We start from the raw sequence: 20,829 nt of genomic DNA on the forward strand, positions 1-20,829 counted from the left end.
ACGGTCAATACGGAAACAGTCTGCCCTGTATGTGAGGGATGAATGGCCTCATTCACTGCAGCAGGTTCCCAACGTACAATTAACTTTCTGTTCAATATTCCTGTTACAAGATGTATAGGAGGAGTTAGAGGGGTGGATGGGATTATAGGGTGGATCCTGCTGCAATATAGGGAGCTACAGGACCGTCTGCAAGACAAAAGGTCCAAAACCCTAAAGCTATTGATTTGCTGAAATATCTACACAGCAAACTAACTATAAGATTACTAGAGGGAAAACACTGACAGCAGTCATCTCCATAAGAAACTGGATCATATTCCACATGCATTACTGATCCTGAGTTACATCCTGTATTATACTCCAGAGCTGCACTCACTATTCTGCTGGTGCATTCACTGTGTACATACATTACATTACTTATCCTGTACTGATCCTGAGTTACATCCTGTATTATACTCCAGAGCTGCACTCACTATTCTGCTGGTGCAGTCACTGTGTACATACATTACTTATCCTGTACTGATCCTGAGTTACATCCTGTATTATACTCCAGAGCGGCACTCACTATTCTGCTGGTGCAGTCACTGTGTACAGACATTACTTATCCTGTACTGATCCTGAGTTACATCCTGTATTATACTCCAGAGCTGCACTCACTATTCTGCTGGTGAAGTCACTGTGTACATACATTACATTACTTATCCTGTACTGATCCTGAGTTACATCCTGTATTATACTCCAGAGCTGCACTCACTATTCTGCTGGTGAAGTCACTGTGTACATACATTACTTATCCTGTACTGATCCTGAGTTACATCCTGTATTATACTCCAGAGCTGCACTCACTATTCTGCTGGTGGAGTCACTGTGTACATACATTACATTACTTATCCTGTACTGATCCTGAGTTACATCCTGTATTATACTCCAGAGCTGCACTCACTATTCTGCTGGTGCAGTCACTGTGTACATACATTACATTACTTATCCTGTACTGATCCTGAGTTACATCCTGTATTATACTCCAGAGCTGCACTCACTATTCTGCTGGTGCAGTCACTGTGTACATACATTACATTACTTATCCTGTACTGATCCTGAGTTACATCCTGTATTATACTCCAGAGCTGCACTCACTATTCTGCTGGTGCAGTCACTGTGTACATACATTACATTACTTATCCTGTACTGATCCTGAGTTACATCCTGTATTATACTCCAGAGCTGCACTCACTATTCTGCTGGTGCAGTCACTGTGTACATACACAGAGGTACAGCTGGCACCAGATAAGTCCTCCTTACTTCCCCCCATTACCAGTGCAGGAGTTGCACTTATCACTAGGTTGTGTACATTCATTGTGTATTCAATAGCTTGAAAATATTTCATTCTGAAGACGGAGTTACACACAACATACAGAGTCACATTATTATGGCCACCTCCTACTTTCGACGTTGGCAGCATGTAGCTCATGAAGGAAGTCTTGTGTGGTGAGCTGGCTCGGTGGGTATATAAGGTATGGTGAGCCGAGTCGTCACAAAGCTAGAGCGCCGTAATCTAGCGCATACGCAGTTCGTTCCCTGAGGCCGATGCCAGCACAGGGAAGTAACACTATGCCGACACTGCGCATGCGCTAGCTCGTGCATCACGAGATTGCGGCGCTCTAGCTTTGTGACGTCGGGAAGCAAGAAGGAGATTGGGAGGATGCGGGCCGGTGCTGGGCTCCGAGTCAGAACGCTGGACTCATCTCAAGCATGGAGGAGACAGGACTCATCTAAGGTTCATTTACATATATATAAAATCGTTGTTTTTTTTACACAATAAAAGCACACAGAGCTATGGGGACTGGATATTGCGGATGTGCTAGCGGTGATCTAGCAGCCCATGTCCTCAGCTCTATACACAAAATCCCGGTGACAGGTTCCCTTTAAAGGGGTTTTCTGTGATTTTAATATTGATGACCTATCCTCCCCTTTAAATTGGCCCCAGGATAAATCTAACCCCTGTCTGAGGGACGTTCACTGAGAGCTTTTCACACCAGTCTTGTCCCCCTGAGCTGCCCGTTTCCAGGCGAAAAAGTAGTAGATTTCCCAGGGCCGGCGTTAAGGTCCCGATCACACCCCCAACGTGTCACAAAATGGCCTTTGCAACTCATTTTAAGCCAGACAAGCTTTGATAAAGGACCCCCAACGTCTGCTGCAATCGACTCTTCCCTGATGTAAGCTATAAGTGACACCGAGGAGTGACCATCCTCCAACTGAAAACTGCTCCAATCACAGCCAAAGCACCAACACGGGGGCTCACGTCTAATGTCCATCTAATCTCCATAAAGGGTAGGTATGGAGTAATTACCCCCAAAACAAATGTTACTATGGCTCATCATCAGGGCCTACAAGTTAGGGGTGGGCGATATGGCCTAAAATCTATATTGCGATATAATTTTAAGCATGTGCGATATATATCACAATATATTGTTTTCTATATTTGGGGGGGGGGGGGGTGTTTAAACTTTTTTTTTAATAACTATTAGCCTCCTTAAGGGCTAGAACCCTTGTCATATTCACCCTAATAGAGCTCTATCAGAGTGAATAGGACTTTACACTCTCCCTGCTGCCCTGTGCCAGCCTCATGTGCCCCCCAGCCTCTTGTGCCCCACGCAGCCTCCCATCCGCCCCACCCAGCCTCTCCCTCTTATCAGCCCCCTCTGGTAAATCAAACCCACCCCCCCTCCCTCCCAAGTATTAATCATTGGTGGCAGTGGCCACAGGGTCCCCCTCCATCACTGGTGGCAGTGGGCAGTTCCGATCGGAGTCCTAGCAGTGTAATGCTGGGGCTCCGATCGGTTACCATGGCAGCCAGGAGTCACGCTACTGAAGTTAGTGAGCAGCATTATTCTCACGTGCGCCGTGGCCGCCTGTCGCTTCTTTCTCATAGGTCTGTGCTGCCGCATTAGCAATGCGGCCACACAGACAGAAGAAGGAGCGACAGGCGGCCACGGCGCACGTGAGAATAATGCTGCTCACTAACTTCAGTAGCGTGACTCCTGGCTGCCATGTTAACCGATCGGAGCCCCAGCATTACACTGCTAGGACTCCGATCGGAACTGCCCACTGCCACCAATGATGGGGGGGGGGGGGGGGGGACCCTGTGGGATATGGCCGGCACATTCATTGGTGGCGCAGTCCCTCCCCTCCTACTCTGTCCTCATTGGTGTTCAGCGGCAGCCGCACACAGTGGGGAGGGACGGACTCCTTCTCCACTGTGCCGGCTCAGGAGAAAATGGTGCGCGCAGAGAGTGCGATCATATCGCAGTCCGGCGATATGGCGAAAATCCATATCGTGGCCCAAATTTATTTGCATATCGCCCACCCCTACTACAAGTTAAGGACACCTCCTCCGAGGCTCGATTGTCATGAAGACTGATGCATGGCCGGTGATTTAGGGTATTTTTCCTTCTCTCTTCTTCCCCCTCCATGTCTGCCAAATAGGCGAGCTCTTCCTGCTGTAATGGAACCCGTGTGCTCTGATGTCTGCCGCCCGCTCCTCCCCCCCTTCACAGCATGCAGTCTCAGACACAAACTTCAGCTGCATCCCCCTCCTCCCCATCTTCTATGCACACATACATAGAAGATGGGGAGGAGTGATTCAGCGCTGAGCAAAGGAGAGCATGAAATACTCCGTTGCTCATATCAGGGGGGCTGCCTGGCTGAAAACGGGGATGTATCCGGGTTCAGCTCTGAAGACGGACAACCCCTTTAAGTGAAATAAGCCCCTTAATGCCACAGATTTCTCGTATTGCCATTCAAATTGAGAAAGCCAGTAGCGAAACATCTTTAAAAAAAAAAAAAAATAATATATATATATATATATATATATATATATATATATATATATATATATATATATATACACACACACACACAGTACAGACCAAAAGTTTGGACACACCTTCTCATTCAAAGACTTTTCTTTATTTTCATGACTATGAAAATTGTAGATTCACACTGAAGGCATCAAAACTATGAATTAACGCATGTGGAATTATATACATAACAAACAAGTGTGAAACAACAGAAAATATGTCATATTCTAGGTTCTTCAAAGTAGCCACCTTTTGCTTTGATTACTGCTTTGCACACTCTTGGCATTCTCTTGATGAGCTTTAAGAGGTAGTCCCCTGAAATGGTTTTCACTTCACAGGTGTGCCCTGTCAGGGTTAATAAGTGGGATTTCTTGCCTTTATAAATGGGGTTGGGACCATCAGTTGCGTTGAGGAGAAGTCAGGTGGATACACAGCTGATAGTCCTACTGAATAGACTGTTAGAATTTGTATTATGGCAAGAAAAAAGCAGCTAAGTAAAGAATTACTTTAAGAAATGAAGGTCAGTCAGTCAGCCGAAAAATTGGGAAAACTTTGAAAGTAAGGGCTATTTGACCATGAAGGAGAGTGATGGGGTGCTGCGCCAGATGACCTGGCCTCCACAGTCACCGGACCTGAACCCAATCAAGATGGTTTGGGGTGAGCTGGACCGCAGAGTGAAGGCAAAAGGGCCAACAAGTGCTAAGCATCTCTGGGAACTCCTTCAAGACTGTTGGAAGACCATTTCAGAGGACTACCTCTTGAAGCTCATCAAGAGAATGCCAAGAGTGTGCAAAGCAGTAATCAAAGCAAAAGGTGGCTACTTTGAAGAACCTAGAATATGACATATTTTCTGTTGTTTCACACTTGTTTGTTATGTATATAATTCCACATGTGTTAATTCATAGTTTTGATGCCTTCATAGTCATGAAAATAAAGAAAACTCTTTGAATGAGAAGGTGTGTCCAAACTTTTGGCCTGTACTGTATGTATGTACTTGGCCCTGGGGCAGAGGTTCAGGCAGGTCCACAGACCAGTATGGAGCATCCCTACTGGACACAGGGCAGTCAGCCGGTCACTGGGTGAAGGCGGCTCTGGAGACTGGAGAACATCTCCTAGAAGAGGATTTGTAACCACAATCCACGTGTCTGATACGGAGGAGCCTTGCCCCGATCGTCAGGTATAGTAAGGGTGCCAGCACCCAGATAACTGCTCCCCCGGCAGTGGGTGAGGAGGCGCCCACCACCGGCGTGTCACAGGTATAATGGCGGAGTCGGACTCTGAACGGCCCGACAACCCGGCTCCTTACCCCCTCCGCGGCCGCCTCCTGCTCGTCCACCGCCAGGGCCCAGGAATCAGTCGCCATCGTGCTACAGCTCTCCAACACCGGAACCTCCAGACCCTAAAAAAGCAGCCGCTTCCGCCGGCACCCAGCCAATGAGAACAAAGCTGAGCTCCGCCCTGGTGCACACAAATATCCCCCCGCTCAGAACGAAAGCTTCAGAACTTCCGGCCCGGACGTTCCAATCCCCAGCGCTCCCCCGGACGGTGTTCTGTCAGAAAACCTTAACGCGTCAGATTCCCTTACCCCCACGTGACTTCCGACAACGGCGGTGTCAAGTCACGTGATGGAACGAGGGAGAGCTGTTGCCATGGAGACCTCCTGCGGCCTTTCTCCTCTGTGTTCTGTCCTGGAAGCGGCTGCTGATATCCCACAGTCTGTACAGGGTTCAACATGCCTGTGTGCGGGGGCGCTGATATGTCAGTCACAGGCAGTATCGCACGGGATAGGCTTAGATACAGCGGCTTGGCAGACAGTCACACATTGTTACATACAGGCTTTGCAGAGAGTATCACTCATGAGAGGCTTAGATACACCAGGTCAACAACCTATATCACACATAGCAGCTCAGCAGACAGTATCACACATGATAGGTTTAGATACAGCAGGCACTATCACACATTATAGGCTTAGATACAGCAGGCACTATCACACATGATAGGTTTAGATACAGCAGGCACTATCACACATTACAGGGAGTGCAGAATTATTAGGCAAGTTGTATTTTTGAGGATTAATTTTATTATTGAACAACAACCATGTTCTCAATGAACCCAAAAAACTCATTAATATCAAAGCTGAATATTTTTGGAAGTAGTTTTTAGTTTGTTTTTAGTTTTAGCTATTTTAGGGGGATATCTGTGTGTGCAGGTGACTATTACTGTGCATAATTATTAGGCAACTTAACAAAAAACAAATATATACCCATTTCAATTATTTATTTTTACCAGTGAAACCAATATAACATCTCAACATTCACAAATATACATTTCTGACATTCAAAAACAAAACAAAAACAAATCAGTGACCAATATAGCCACCTTTTTTTGCAAGGACACTCAAAAGCCTGCCATCCATGGATTCTGTCAGTGTTTTGATCTGTTCACCATCAACATTGCGTGCAGCAGCAGCCACAGCCTCCCAGACACTGTTCAGAGAGGTGTACTGTTTTCCCTCCTTGTAAATCTCACATTTGATGATGGACCACAGGTATTCAATGGGGTTCAGATCAGGTGAACAAGGAGGCCATGTCATTAGATTTTCTTCTTTTATACCCTTTCTTGCCAGCCACGCTGTGGAGTACTTAGATGCGTGTGATGGAGCATTGTCCTGCATGAAAATCATGTTTTTCTTGAAGGATGCAGACTTCTTCCTGTACCACTGCTTGAAGAAGGTGTCTTCCAGAAACTGGCAGTAGGACTGGGAGTTGAGCTTGACTCCATCCTCAACCCGAAAAGGCCCCACAAGCTCATCTTTGATGATACCAGCCCAAACCAGTACTCCACTTCCACCTTGCTGGCGTCTGAGTCGGACTGGAGCTCTCTGCCCTTTACCAATCCAGCCACGGGCCCATCCATCTGGCCCATCAAGACTCACTCTCATTTCATCAGTCCATAAAACCTTAGAAAAATCAGTCTTGAGATATTTCTTGGCCCAGTCTTGACGTTTCAGCTTGTGTGTCTTGTTCAGTGGTGGTCGTCTTTCAGCCTTTCTTACCTTGGCCATGTCTCTGAGTATTGCACACCTTGTGCTTTTGGGCACTCCAGTGATGTTGCAGCTCTGAAATATGGCCAAACTGGTGGCAAGTGGCATCTTGGCAGCTGCACGCTTGACTTTTCTTAGTTCATGGGCAGTTATTTTGCGCCTTGGTTTTTCCACACGCTTCATGCGACCCTGTTGACTATTTTGAATGAAACGCTTGATTGTTCGATGATCGCGCTTCAGAAGCTTTGCAATTTTAAGAGTGCTGCATCCCTCTGCAAGATATCTCACTATTTTTGACTTTTCTGAGCCTGTCAAGTCCTTCTTTTGACCCATTTTGCCAAAGGAAAGGAAGTTGCCTAATAATTATGCACACCTAATACAGGGTGTTGATGTCATTAGACCACACCCCTTCTCATTACAGAGATGCACATCACCTAATATGCTTAATTGGTAGTAGGCTTTCGAGCCTATACAGCTTGGAGTAAGACAACATGCATAAAGAGGATGATGTGGTCAAAATACTCATTTGCCTAATAATTCTGCACGCAGTGTATAGGCTTAGATACAGTAGGCACTATCACACATGATAAGCTTAGATACAGAGCTCTGTAGACAGTATCACACATGACTGGCTTAGATACAACAGCTCATCAGACAGTATGACATGCTATAAACTTAGATACACCAGCACTGCAGGCAGTATCACACATGACTGGCTTAGATACAGCAGCGCACCGTCCCTGGAGATGATTATTCTGTACTACCGCATTATGGGGGTCTCGCAATTCATTATAGCTGATAATAAATGACGCTTTTTGTTGGTTCCCAATTATCAGATGCACAGAGCGCTGAGGGATCGCCCCCCGGAGGGGGGGGACTTGTCTTGCGTTCTGTCGCTCAGTCACACTGCGGCCGCTTCATCAATACGCGAGCTGCGGCCACCATCAATGGCTGATCTCTCCATGTGAGCGCCGCCATATGCTACCCGTCTACCGGAAGTGAGAAGAACATCTGGAAAACCTAGTGACTGAGCTGAGACTGACCCAGTATAAACTGCTGGTGGAGCTCGGTCACTGGTCACACGACCAGGGTGGTGTCCCCTTTTTTTTGGGTTCTGCAGAAGGGTATATGATGAGGACACTTTAATACTGTGTGACATCTCCTCTTGCTGGCATACAGGTGGCCACTCTGACATGGTGACGGTCATACAGACGCTGGATGTCCTCCTGCGGTCATTCCAAGATCTTTCACCTTGGACAAGGTGGTTGTCACTGCTGTACATAGAACCGTCGCGCCATCCAGTCCCGGACATTTTCCATGGGGGGGAGATCTGGTGATGTAGCTGCTGGAGACCCTGAAGAGCACGTTGTGTAGAGCGGGCAGTGAGTGGCGGCGTCATCTTGTTGGAACATCACGTCTCCTGAGTAGCGATGGGTCGTTTGTGACAGATCCGGTACAAAGAGCCGTCTCCTTTACCCAGGAGAGTGAGACGAAAACACAGACAGGGCAGAGGGCAAACACAGCGGCAGTCTGCAGAGATTAAATGAGAAGGAAATGCAGGGTTTCGGGGGCATCAGTGGCCCAGCCCTAATAGTCTCCCGATGATTAGATTACATTATACAGTCCTGATCAAAAGTTTAAGACCACTTGAAAAATTGCAAAAAATCATATTTTACATTGTTGGATCTTAACAAGGTTCCAAGTAGAGCTTCAACATGCAACAAGAAGAAATGAGAGTGAGACAAAACATTTTTTGAGCATTCAATTTAATGAAAACAACGATTAAACTGAAACAGGCTGTTTTTCAGCTGATCAAAATTTTAGGACCACATGCCTTTAAAAGGCCAAATCTGTGCAAAGATGTGGATTCCTTGTCATTTTCTGTCAGGTAGTCACACGTTGTGATGGCAAAGGCAAAAAAACTCTCCCTTTTTGAACGTGGTCGGGTTGTTGAACTGCATAAGCAGGGTCTCTCACAGCGCGCCATCGCTGCTGAGGTGGGACGCAGTAAGACAGTCATTTGGAATTTCTTAAATGATCCTGAGGGTTATGGAACAAAAAAGTCAAGTGGAAGACCCAAAAAAATTTAATCAGCACTGAGCCGGAGGATCCAATTGGCTGTCCGTCAAGACACTGGACGATCCTCGACCCAAATTAAGGCCCTTACTGGTGCTGACTGCAGCCCCATAACCATCAGACGGCACCTGAGACTGAAGGGCTTCAAAACAAAAAACGTCTTCAAAGACCTCGTCTCCTTGAACGCCACAGAACTGCTCGTTTGGACTTTGCAAGAGAGGACCAAACATGGGACATTCAAAGGTGGAAGAAAGTCTTATTCTCTGATGAGAATTTTTTTTACCTTGATGGTCCTGATGGTTTCCAACGTTACTGGCATGACAAGCAGATCCCACCTGAGATGCTTTCTACGCGCCACAGTGGAGGGGGCGCCAAAATTGTCTGGGGTGCTTTTTCCTTCAGTGGAACAATGGAGCTTCAGGAAGTGCAGGGGCGTCAAACGGCCGCTGGCTATGTCCAGATGTTGCAGAGAGCATTCCTCATGACTGAGGGCCCTCGTCTGTGTGGTAACGACTGGGTTACCACACAGGACAACGCTACAGTACACAATGCCCGCAGGACAAGGGACTTCTTCCAGGAGAATAACATCACTCTTTTGGCCCATCCTGCATGTTCCCCTGATCTAAATCCAATTGAGAACCTTTGGGGATGGATGGCAAGGGAAGTTTACAAAAATGGACAACAGTTCCAGACAGTAGATGGCCTTCGTGCGGCCGTCTTCACCACTTGGAGAAATGTTCCCACTCACCTCATGGAAACGCTTGCATCAAGCATGCCAATTTTTTTTTTTAAGTGATCAATAATAACGGCGGAGCTACTCATTACTGAGTTCATGTTTGGAAGTTGGATTTCTTGTTTTGGGGGGTTTAGTTTTTTTTGGGAGGTGTGGTCCTAAACTTTTGATCAGCTGAAAAACAACCTGTTTCAGTTTATTCGTTGTTTTCATTAAATTGAATGCTCAAAAAATGTTTTCTCTCACTCCCATTTTGTTGCATGTTGAAGCTCCACTTGGAACCTTGTTAAGATCCGGCCATGCTAAATATGATTTTTTGCCATTTTTCAAGTGGTCTTAAACTTTTGATTAGGACTGTACAAGCACCTTCCAAGTTTTGAAAACAGAAACAGGGACATATACCTGCGCAGCATGCCACAGCAATGCCCAAAACATAACTATACACACCCATTCCCCTTAATGCCCCCACACAGGGCCGCTGATAGGCCAGTACAGCTGGCCCAGTTGTACCGGGCCCGGCTGGCAGGGGGGCCCGGGCTGCCGACTCCCGAGCCATTTTGATTTTTTTGCTGTCAGTGGGCTGGCTCCAGTAACAGCAGGCAGTGTGGGGGCGGCGCTCACTCACTGACGTCACACGCCTGCTCCTCCCACTAGGCGGCGCAGGCGCGTGACGTCAGTGAGTGAGCGCTGCCGCCCGCACTTGTTACTGGAGGGTGGAGGGAGGAGGCAGGAGCTGAATGTAAGGTAGTATTTTAGTAAAGAGATGAGCGCTGTGCCTGTGCTAAAATTAAAGTTACTGTCTGCAGCCTGCACGGCTGCACCAATTTATTAATGTATACTACTGTGAGTGGCGGGGGGGGATCTATATGGATGACGTCATGACGGCACTGTTATAGGGAGGGCGGGGGATCCGTGGATGGCACTGTTATGGGGGGGGGGGGGGGTCTGTCATGTGGATGACACTTATGGGGGGGGCCGGGGGGTCTGTGGATGACACTTATGGGGGGGATCTGTGGATGGCACCATTATGGAGGGGGATCTGTGGATGACACTGTTATGGGGGGGATCTGTGGATGACACTGTTATGGGGGGATCTGTGGATGACTGTTATGGGGGGGATCTGTGGATGGCACTGTTATGGAGGGTATCTGTGAATGGCACTGTTATGGAGGGGTATCTGTGGATGACACATAGCATAAGATGCTATATACGGTATGTGTCATCCACAGATCCCCCTCTATAACAGTACCATCCACAGATCCCCCCATAACAGTGCCATCCACAGATCCCCCCATAACAGTGCCATCCACAGATCCCCTCCATAACAGTGCCATCCACAGATCCTCTCCATAACAGTGCCATCCACAGATCCCCTCCATAACAGTGCCATCCACAGATCCCCTCCATAACAGTGCCATCCACAGATCCCCTCCATAACAGTGCCATCCACAGATCCCCTCCATAACAGTGCCATCCACAGATCCCCTCCATAACAGTGCCATCCACAGATCCCCTCCATAAAAGTGCCATTCACAGATCCCCTCCATAACAGTGCCATTCACAGATCCCCTCCATAACAGCGCCATTCACAGACGACCCCCCAACGCCATAAATATCACTTGTAGACAAATCTGCATGTTGTTTCAAGGCGGCGTCTGGGGAGGGGCCAAGGGCGGGGCCAGGGGTGTGGCTGAAGGAGGGATCAGGGGGTGGAGCTGAAGGGGGCCCCGTCATGTATGCTGTACGGAGCCCCATGATTTCTATCAGCGGCCCTGCCCCCACATACAAATTATTCTTCCTTTGTGCCAGCACACAGTAGTAATGCCCACACTGTGCTCCTCACAGATAGCGCTCATTCACACGACTGTATAGTGTCCGCATCCATTAAGCAATTTTACTATCCTGAGGATAGGTCATCAACAAATATATAATATTGACAACCTATTTAATAACCACCCTCTGTTTTCTATCACTCAGCCAGTTACTTACCCACATACAGACGTTTTCTCCCAGTCCGAGCATTCTCATTTTATATACTAACCTTTTATGTGGTACAGTGTCAAATGCTTTGGAGAAGTCCAGATATACGACATCCATTGATTCGCCGCGGTCAAGTCTAGAATTTACCTCCTCATAGAAACTGATTAAATTAGTTTGACATGACCGATCCCTCATGAAGCCATGCTGAAATGGCGTTGTTTGCTTATTTTCCTTGAGGCACTTCAAGATAGCATCTCTTAGAAAACCTTCAAACAGTTTACCCACGACAGATGTTAAACTTACCGGCCTATAGTTTCCAGGCTCTGTTTTTGGACCCTTTTTGAATATTGGCACCACATTTACTATGCGCCAATCCTGTGGAACACTCCCTGTCTGTATAGAGTCCTTAAAGGGACACTGACAGGGCCAAAAAGCATATTAAGGTATATATATTACCGTACAGGTCTTATAAAGTGTATAAGAATCATGTAAGTATCCCCCCTGTCCACCTTATAACTACAGTAATGTGAAGTTTTATAACCTGCTGGAATCGGGTTCAATCTGCCCAAGGGGCGGTGCTTCACCTCAGCTTGCGCCCAGCCAGCCTCGCCGCAACAGCCGTTTGAAGCGCCGCTCAGCGAGACTGTGCGCAGGCGCGATGCGATCCCGGCCAGTGAGGCTGCCGGGCGCATGCGCTGAAGATAGCCGGGGACACTAGTAGCCGCACAGCGCCGCCCAGCGAAGTGAATATTGATGAGCTGGGCGGCGCTTCAAACGGCTGTTGCGGCGAGGCTGGCTGGGCGCAAGCTGAGGTGAAGCACCGCCCCTTGGGCAGATTGAACCTGATTCCAGCAGGTTATAAAACTTCACATTACTGTAGTTATAAGGTGGACAGGGGGGATACTTACATGATTCTTATACACTTTATAAGACCTGTACAGTCATATATATACCTTAATATGCTTTTTGGCCCTGTCAGTGTCCCTTTAAATATCAGAAATAAGGGTCTGGCTATGACATTACTTATTTCTCTTAGGATACGGGGGTGTATGCCATCTGGTCCTGGCAATTTGTCTATTTTAATCTTTTTAAGACGCCGCTGTGTCAGACAGGGCACTTTTAATGGGGAATTAACTTTTACATTCTACTTTTCATCTGACAGTTTATTTTCTTCAGTGAATATAGTGGAGAAAAAAAAAATTTAATAGCTTTTCTTTCTCCTCATCGCTCTCTGCAACTCCCCCCTCATTACTCTGTAGAGGTCCGACACCTTCAGATTCATACTTTTTACCATTTATATAATTGAAAAACATTTTAGGGTTAGTTTTGCTCTCTTCTATGTGCGGCGTCTGCGCTCCTGAACATAGAAGCCCAATGGCTTAGGTAGGTTTAGCGTAGGACCCGCCTGACCTGGGACCACCTTGGCGCTTGGTAGGCGGGCTCAGATGTGTTTTGATCAAAATATATTGGCTGAGTGTCTCAGATATTATCATATCAGAGTGAGGACTTTGTCCATATATAATGCTTGCATCTACTTTACTAAGTGCATTATTATCTTATTTCTGTGATTTCCTCTTTGGCAATTAATCTCTCGGTCTCTAGTTTGGCTGCTTTTATTTGTTTTTTACATACCGTATTTTTCGCTTTATAAGACGCACCCGATAATAAGACGCACCCCATATTTTAGAGTAGAAAAATAAGAAAAAAATATTTTTCATCAGACCTCATATCAGCCCACTCAGACCCCCCTCAGACCTCATATCAGCCCACTCAGTGCCTTATCAGACCTCAGATTAGCCCATCAGACCCTTATAAGACCTCAGATTAGCCCATCAGACCTCAGATTAGCCCATCAGAACCCCATCAGGCCTCAGATTAGCCCATCAGACCCCCATCAGGCCTCAGATTAGCCCATCAGACCTCAGATTAGACCATTCGACCCCCACCAGACCTCAGATTAGCCCATCAGACCCCAGATTAGCCCATCAGTACCCCCAATCAGACCTCAGATTAGCCCATCAGTATCCCCAGACCTCAGATTAGCCCATCGGTACCCCCAGACCTCAGAATAGCCCATCAGTACCCCCAGACCTCAGATTAGCCCATCAGTACCCCCAGACCTCAGATTAGCCCATCAGTACCCCCAGACCTCAGATTAGCCCATCAGTACCCCCAGACCTCAGATTAGCCCATCATTACCCCCAGACCTCAGATTAGCCCATCAGTACCCCCAGACCTCAGATCAGCCCATCAGACCAGGAAGGGTAAGTATTACCTGCGCTTGCGGTGCTTCGCTCCCCGCTCCTAATACATACTAGTGAGCGCTTCCATAATGGAAGCACTCTGTAGTATTAATTTTATAAGACGCACAGACATTTTCCCTCAACTTTTTTTTGGGGGGGGGGTGCGTCTTATAAAGCGAAAAATACGGTATTCTATTTTTTCCTTTTAGCTTTATAAGACGCACCCCCCCCCCCCCCCCCCAAAAAGTTGAGTGAAAATGCTTCCTCGCCTACCTCCTGTTTTAGTGATTTAAATGCTTTCTTTTTGTCATTTTTTGCTTTCTGTATAGTTCTATTTATCCACATAGTTTTTTTCTTGTTCCTTAAAGGGCTTCTGTCACCCCCCAAAACTCATTTTTCATTTTTGGGCATATTATAATCCTTATTGTACGACTATTCAATATATAGGGCTCTTACCTTGTTCTGTGGCTTCGTTTAATTAAAAATCGATCTTTTAAAATATGCAAATGACTTCACTACCAGCAAGTAGGGCGTCTACTTGCTGGTAGCCGCCGCATCCTCCTTTTAAAAAATCGCCCCCTCCTCCAGTTGATTGACAGGGCCAGCGAGCGCTCTCCTCCTCCGGCTGGCCCTGTCTGCAATTCAAATCCCGCGCCTGCGCCTTAAGTGTCTTTATTCGGCGCAGGCGCTCTGAGAGAAGGACGCTCGCTTCCTCAGCACTCCCTCAGTGCGCCTGCGCCGATGACGTCACCTCTAAACCCGAAAGAGAAGACGTCATCGGCGCAGGCGCACTGAGGGAGTGCTGAGGAAGCGAGCGTCCTTCTCTCAGAGCGCCTGCGCCAAATGAAGACACGTAAGGCGCAGGCGCGGGATTTGAATTGCAGACCGGGCCAGCCGGAGGAGGAGAGCTCTCGCTGGCCCTGTCAATCAACTGGAGGAGGGGGCGATTTTTTAAAAGGAGGATGCGGCGGCTACCAGCAAGTAGACGCCCTACTTGCTGGTAGTGAAGTCATTTGCATATTTTAAAAGATCGATTTTTAATGAAACGAAGCCACAGAACAAGGTAAGAGCCCTATATATTGAATTCAAATAGATTTTAGCATGATTTTAAAAATATCCCATTTTGTGGCTGTATTTCTATTTTTGAGGACTTTGTCCCAGTTAGTTAGGCCTATGGCCTCTCTTAATTGGCTAAATTTCGCTTTTTTGAAGTTTGGTATTTTTGTTCCTCCCTGTAGAAACGCTCTTTTGAGTGACAATTGGAAGGTTATTACTTTATGGTCACTATTTCCCAGGTGTCCCCCGACCTGCACATCTGTTCTTCTGTCAGGTCTATTGGTTAATACTAAGTCCAGTATGGCCGTCCCTCTAGTCGGGTCCTGAACCAGTTGGGAAAGGTAATTGTCTTTGGTTATTGCCAAGAACCTGTTTCCTTTATGAGATATACAAGTTTCAGTTTCCCAGTCTATATCTGGGTAGTTCCCCCATAATAACCACCTCATTATGATTTGTCGCCTCGTCTATCTCGTTTAGTAGCAGATTTTCTGTGGACTCTGGTATATTAGGTAATTTATTGTTGTTTTTAGCTCCATGTATCTCTACCCATAGTGACTCCACATGTTCATGTCCCTCACTTGTATCTTCTCGGACTGTGGGCTTTAGACAGGACTTTACGGTGGCATGCGCGGTCTGCAAACTGTGAAACGCACACGGGCCGATATCTGTGCTTTGAGGATCCACGGTCATGTGAATGCGCCCTAATGCCCACATTGTGCCCCTCAGAGTAGTTATAGCCAGATATGTGCCACCTTCACAGGAAGTAAAATAAAAAAAACTGTAAATATTCACCTGGTTCCTCCGATGATGATCACAGCTCAGCTGCCGGCGCTCCGGAGGATGCACATGGCGCATGATATGTAGGAGGAGCAGAGGCCGGCCTGCCTCCCTCCTCTTACAAAGACCATCAGCGTGATGTGTGCATATAGTGCTGCTGCTATGGAGCGCCGACAGCTGAATGGTGGATGGATCTCTGCTTCACCATTACAAATACCTGTCTCTGCGTCCCATGGATGCAGAGACAGCTGACCGCGGGACCTACCCCAGCCGTTCCAAGACCACTGGACAGCCAATGAATCAAACACTGTCCTACCGGATCCGCGACGGTTGGGAGGCAGGCTGGAGGTGCGGGCTATGATGTTATTATTGAGCCCTCCTCCTCATGGACAGATAATAGAAACCGGATCAGCCCGTGTAAACTGAGGCACAGGGGGTCATTTATTAACCAGATATACGCCTATATTAGGTTTATTTCTGGCGCAGATCTGTGACTTTTCACCTCACGCCAGGTCTAAAAAAGTGGGTATGGCGTGAGCGGGGCAGGCCCATCTCATTCATCGTTTTTTAGACGTTGAAAATGGTCTAAATATAAGACAGCAAGGAAGCTAGGAAACTCTTACATTTAGAACTGGCACTGGATGCACCAAAGTTTCCATTGAAATGCATTAATGCCTCATCCGGCCCCAAGTGTTCCGGCAAAACGGATCCAGTTTTGCGGTCAGCGCATAGGCAGACCTTTAAAAATTAGAAAAAAATAAATACCGGATCCGTTTTTTTCCAGATGACAACCGGAAAGACGGATCTGGTATTGCAATGCATTTGTGAGACATGTTCTATTTTTTTGCGGAACAGCACATTCATGGCCACTGCACCTGTAGAGCCTGCGGGAGACAGCAGCATGGTCACTGAGGGGTTAATGCAACCAAGTAGTGGACATAAGTGTCCAAGTCAGCAAGACCCAGCACAAATGGGGTTAAGTCCCTTTTCACCCGAGCAAGTTTTATGCGCGGGTGCAATGCGTGACGTGAACGCATAGCACCCGCACTGAATCCGGACCCATTCTTTTCAGTGGGTCTGTGCACATGAGCGTTTTTTTTCACGCATCAGTTCTGTGTTGCGTGAGAATCACAGCACGTTCTATATTCTGCGTTTTTCATGCAGCCCTGGCCCCATAGAAGTGAATGGGGCTTCAGTGAAAAACGCATTGCATCCGGAAGCATGTGCGGATGCAATGCGTTTTTCACTGACGGTTGCTAGGAGATGTTTGTAAACCTTCAGTTTTGCATCAAAGCGCATTGCACCCGCACAGAAAAAACTAAACAGCTGAACGCGATCGCAGACAAAACTGACTGAACTTGCTTGCAAAATGGTGCGAGTTTCACTGAACGTATCCGGACCTAATCCGTATCGTTCGTGTGAAAGAGGCCTAAACCATGATCCTGATCCAGACAAGGAGTCAATGAGCCTGGACCTGTTCTGGTAAAAATTGTATTCTACCAAACATCATGAAATCTGGAAAAATCTGCAAGTTATCCAGTTGTCCAAACCTCTGACCACAGAGGTGACAATTCTCCTCCAGTCCGAGGTGGTGGCACTAGCAGACGTATTGTACTGGCTAAGAAGACAATGTTTGGTCCTCGAATCACCTGCTAAGATTTATGATGAAGAAGGAATTTGGAATGGAGGCTACAAAGTACCGTAAAAGTCCAGCTGATGCAGAACCATGGAGACACCAAACACCTACCTCATGTCTTCTACCTGGGATCTGACAGGGGGATTCGTTACTATCCTGGGCAGCCAAGACTGTGCCATAGATGTGGGGGCAGACACATGGCCTATACCTGTCCGCTCAATGTGTGGAGGACTGGATCATACGAAAGAGACCTGCACGGGATATGTCATCTGTAACCTGTGTGCAGAATATGGACATATTTTCAGCGAATGTCCACTTGCGCAGCACAATAAAAACAGCACAGATCCATCTAATGAGGTTGATGTGCAAGATTTCCCCGAATTATCTGCAAGAACCGAATCTAAGCGCACAGAGCACAATGATCAAGCCTTGATGGAGCCACAGCCAGAAAGTGTAAGTGACTACGCATAAATACATAGTCAGCAAGTCACACCTGTCAGCGTGGAGGCATCTAGAGAGACATCTGGAGCAGCTGGTGAGATCTCCTCTGAGCAGCCAGGTTCCAGTACTAATATAGAAACTGTAGAAACCATCAGTATGGAAACATCCAGTGAGATACCTGGAGAGAACCCTTCCAAACATCAAGGTTCCAGTCGCACCTCAGAAACCATGGAGTCAGCCACTGAGGAGGGATTTCAACTGGTAAAAATAAAGATTGTGTCATCTGAACAGGAACCATGCAAACAAACAACCATTCAGACGCCAGGATCACCTGCTGTGGAGATCTCTCCTGGGAGGTTCCAGGTCTTAGGAGAAGGTGAGGATGTCTGCAGACAGAATGTCCAGGAGGCCGCTGATTGAGATGTCCCTGAGGAGAGAGACATTGAGGTGTCTGTGTCCACCAAGAGGTGGGACACCAAAGGACATAGCAGCGGGAAAAGGAAAAAAATGAAGAAACCTAGGTGTACCCTCAATGTGAACAGTCTGAAAACCAAGGCGAAACGTTGGGCAATTTATTAGTGATTGTCACAGCAGACCAGACTGCAGAGCATGGAGGTCTCCTCATCAGAGACTGGGCACAAGGGACATCGTTCTGGTCTTTTAGGCTGGACAGATATGATGGGGTGGGGGTCCTATTTAAGAATTGTAGGAGGCATTATTAACCCCTTCAGGACCCTGCCATTTTTCACCTTAAGGACCAGGCCATTTTTAGCAAATCCGACATGTGTCACGTTATGTGGTGATAAAACACTTTGAAACACTTTTACTTATCCAGGCCATTTTGAGTTTGTTTTCTCGTCACATATTGTACTTTCTGACAGTGGTATATTTGAGTCTAAATATTTCATTTTTATTTATAAAAAAAAGTACAAAATTTACCCCCAAATATTTTTTACATTTGCAAATTTTACAATTTCAATTTCTCTACTCTTAAAACAGGTAGTTATACCTCCAAAAATAGTTATTACTTTACATTCCCCATATGTCTACTTAATGTTTGGAAGTGAAAGTAATTCCCGGCAACTGCTTAGATATGCTGAATCTTCTTCTTTTATTGCTTATTATATAAGAAGTAACAATACATAACTCGTTTCGGCACACTGCCTTTCTCAACAAGTACATTCCACATGTGTTACACAGATATATATATAGGCAGATCAATTACAGGTAGAAGTGACGTCATCCACCCACTAATAGGCGGGTATTCACTACCCACCAATCAATCACCTACTTTCTATTCATCAAGAGGAGCACCAGAGACGAGCGCTCTTCCCTGTGGCACGGTGCGGGGTAATAAACATGGCCGCTGTGTGAGACCTGCACATAGCCTATATACACACTGCATAATGAATGTCCTGTTTGTTTCTGCAGTCACCATGAAGTTCAGTCGGTTTGTTACCTCAGACCGCAGCAAGAACCGTAAAAGGCACTTCAATGCCCCCTCTCATGTGCGCAGGAAGATCACGTCCTCTCCGCTGTCTAAGGAGCTGAGGCAGAAGTACAACGCCCGCTCCATGCCCATCCGCAAGGACGATGAAGTCCAGGTGGTTCGTGGGCACTACAAAGGCCAGCAAATTGGTAAAGTTGTCCAGGTGTACAGAAAGAAATACGTGATCTACATTGAACGCTGTGCAGCGCGAGAATGCCAACGGCACCACTGTTCATGTTGGCATTCACCCCAGCAAGGTGGTGATCACCAGACTAAAGCTTGACAAAGATCGCAAGAAGATCTTGGAACGCCACGCGAAGTCTTGCCAAGTTGGCAAAGAGAAGGGCAAATACAAGGAAGAAACCTTAGAGAAAATGCAGGAGTAACTTTATCAATAAAAAAGAAACTGTTCAGTTTCAAAAAAAAAAAAAAAGAAAAGAGGAGCACCAGAGAGTATAGGAGCACCAGAGAGTATAGGAGCACCAGAGAGTATAGGAGCACCAGTGCCAGAGAATAGAAATCAGGGAATCTGCTGTGTCTAAATAGAAAAGGAGAAAAAGAAAGAAAGAAACACATATCATTAGTAATACCATAAATTACAGTCTAGCAACCTCATAATCACGGTTTAAACCTTTTGGATACAATGTATCCAACATATGTATCCAATAGGCTTCACGGCGGAGGAGGAGTTTTTTGATATCCCCTCCTCTCCTTGGTCTCGTCACTTGTTCCAGGACCTGGAATCTTAACTGCGAAATTCTATGTTTGCACTTATCAAAATGATAGGGTAGTGGTAATAGGAGATTTCTGGTCCTAATGGTGGACTTGTGTTTACAAATCCTGTCCCTCACTGTCTGCATTGTCTCTCCCACATATCCCAGGCCACACGGACACTTAATCAAGTAAATCACATTTTTCGATTCACAGGTAAAAAACCCATTCACTTTAAATGCTTGACCTGTGCGTGGGTGATGAAATTCAGGACCTTTGATAATATGGGAACACTGCAGACAGTGAAGGCACGGAAACGTTCCGTTTTTCACAGTTCTCAACACATTTTGTCTAGGGGTCTCCCTACCACTGCCTAGGTCCGCATGCACCAATTTGTCCCTCAAATTTGGATTTTTCTTGTTACAAATCAGAGGTGGACATTTAAATCCATCGACATTCGGATAGACTTTAGTTAGAATATGCCAGTACTTCCTAACCACATTATCTAAATGTGCATTATACTGATGGAATTTATGTAGGTTTTGAGAGGAAAGATCTAATCTCATCCTATCAAGTATAGACCTAGGATAACCCCTTTTCTCAAATCTATCAGTCATCTCATCTAGCCTCAGGTCCTGTGTGTCACGGATGAAGTTAGCAGATAGCTGGAACATATAAATAAACGAGCGACTGGCTTGATCCCAAACTGAGGAGCTTATAGGTGAGCCCTATAAAACCCTAAGAGCTCTCCCTGACTGCTATGCACATGCAAGGGTCTGTATGGTAG

The 20,829-nt window shown here is 46.6% G+C and overlaps 2 protein-coding genes across 2 annotated transcripts in view; one reads left to right on the plus strand and one right to left on the minus strand.

Annotated features, from left to right (window-relative positions):
• The window catches only part of LOC120994036 (ATP-dependent RNA helicase DDX19A), a 26,508-nt gene extending 21,135 nt beyond the window's left edge, over positions 1 to 5,373 (minus strand). Inside the window, exon 1 of the mRNA XM_040422501.1 lies at positions 5,164 to 5,373. Coding sequence (XP_040278435.1) covers positions 5,164 to 5,220 — 57 coding nt within the window. The 5' untranslated portion in view covers positions 5,221 to 5,373. The remainder of the gene's footprint in view (positions 1 to 5,163) is intronic.
• The window catches only part of LOC120994049 (60S ribosomal protein L26-like), a 20,296-nt gene extending 525 nt beyond the window's left edge, over positions 1 to 19,771 (plus strand). The window contains 3 exon segments of the mRNA XM_040422511.1: positions 8,229 to 8,233; positions 19,274 to 19,530; positions 19,532 to 19,771. Of these exon segments, the coding sequence (XP_040278445.1) occupies positions 19,279 to 19,530; positions 19,532 to 19,717 (438 nt within the window). The 5' untranslated portion in view covers positions 8,229 to 8,233; positions 19,274 to 19,278 and the 3' untranslated portion in view covers positions 19,718 to 19,771.
• The last annotated feature ends 1,058 nt before the right edge of the window (positions 19,772 to 20,829 follow it).

The sequence above is a fragment of the Bufo bufo genome, chromosome 1, assembly GCF_905171765.1.
Source record: "Bufo bufo chromosome 1, aBufBuf1.1, whole genome shotgun sequence".
NCBI classification, from domain to species: Eukaryota; Metazoa; Chordata; class Amphibia; order Anura; family Bufonidae; genus Bufo; species Bufo bufo.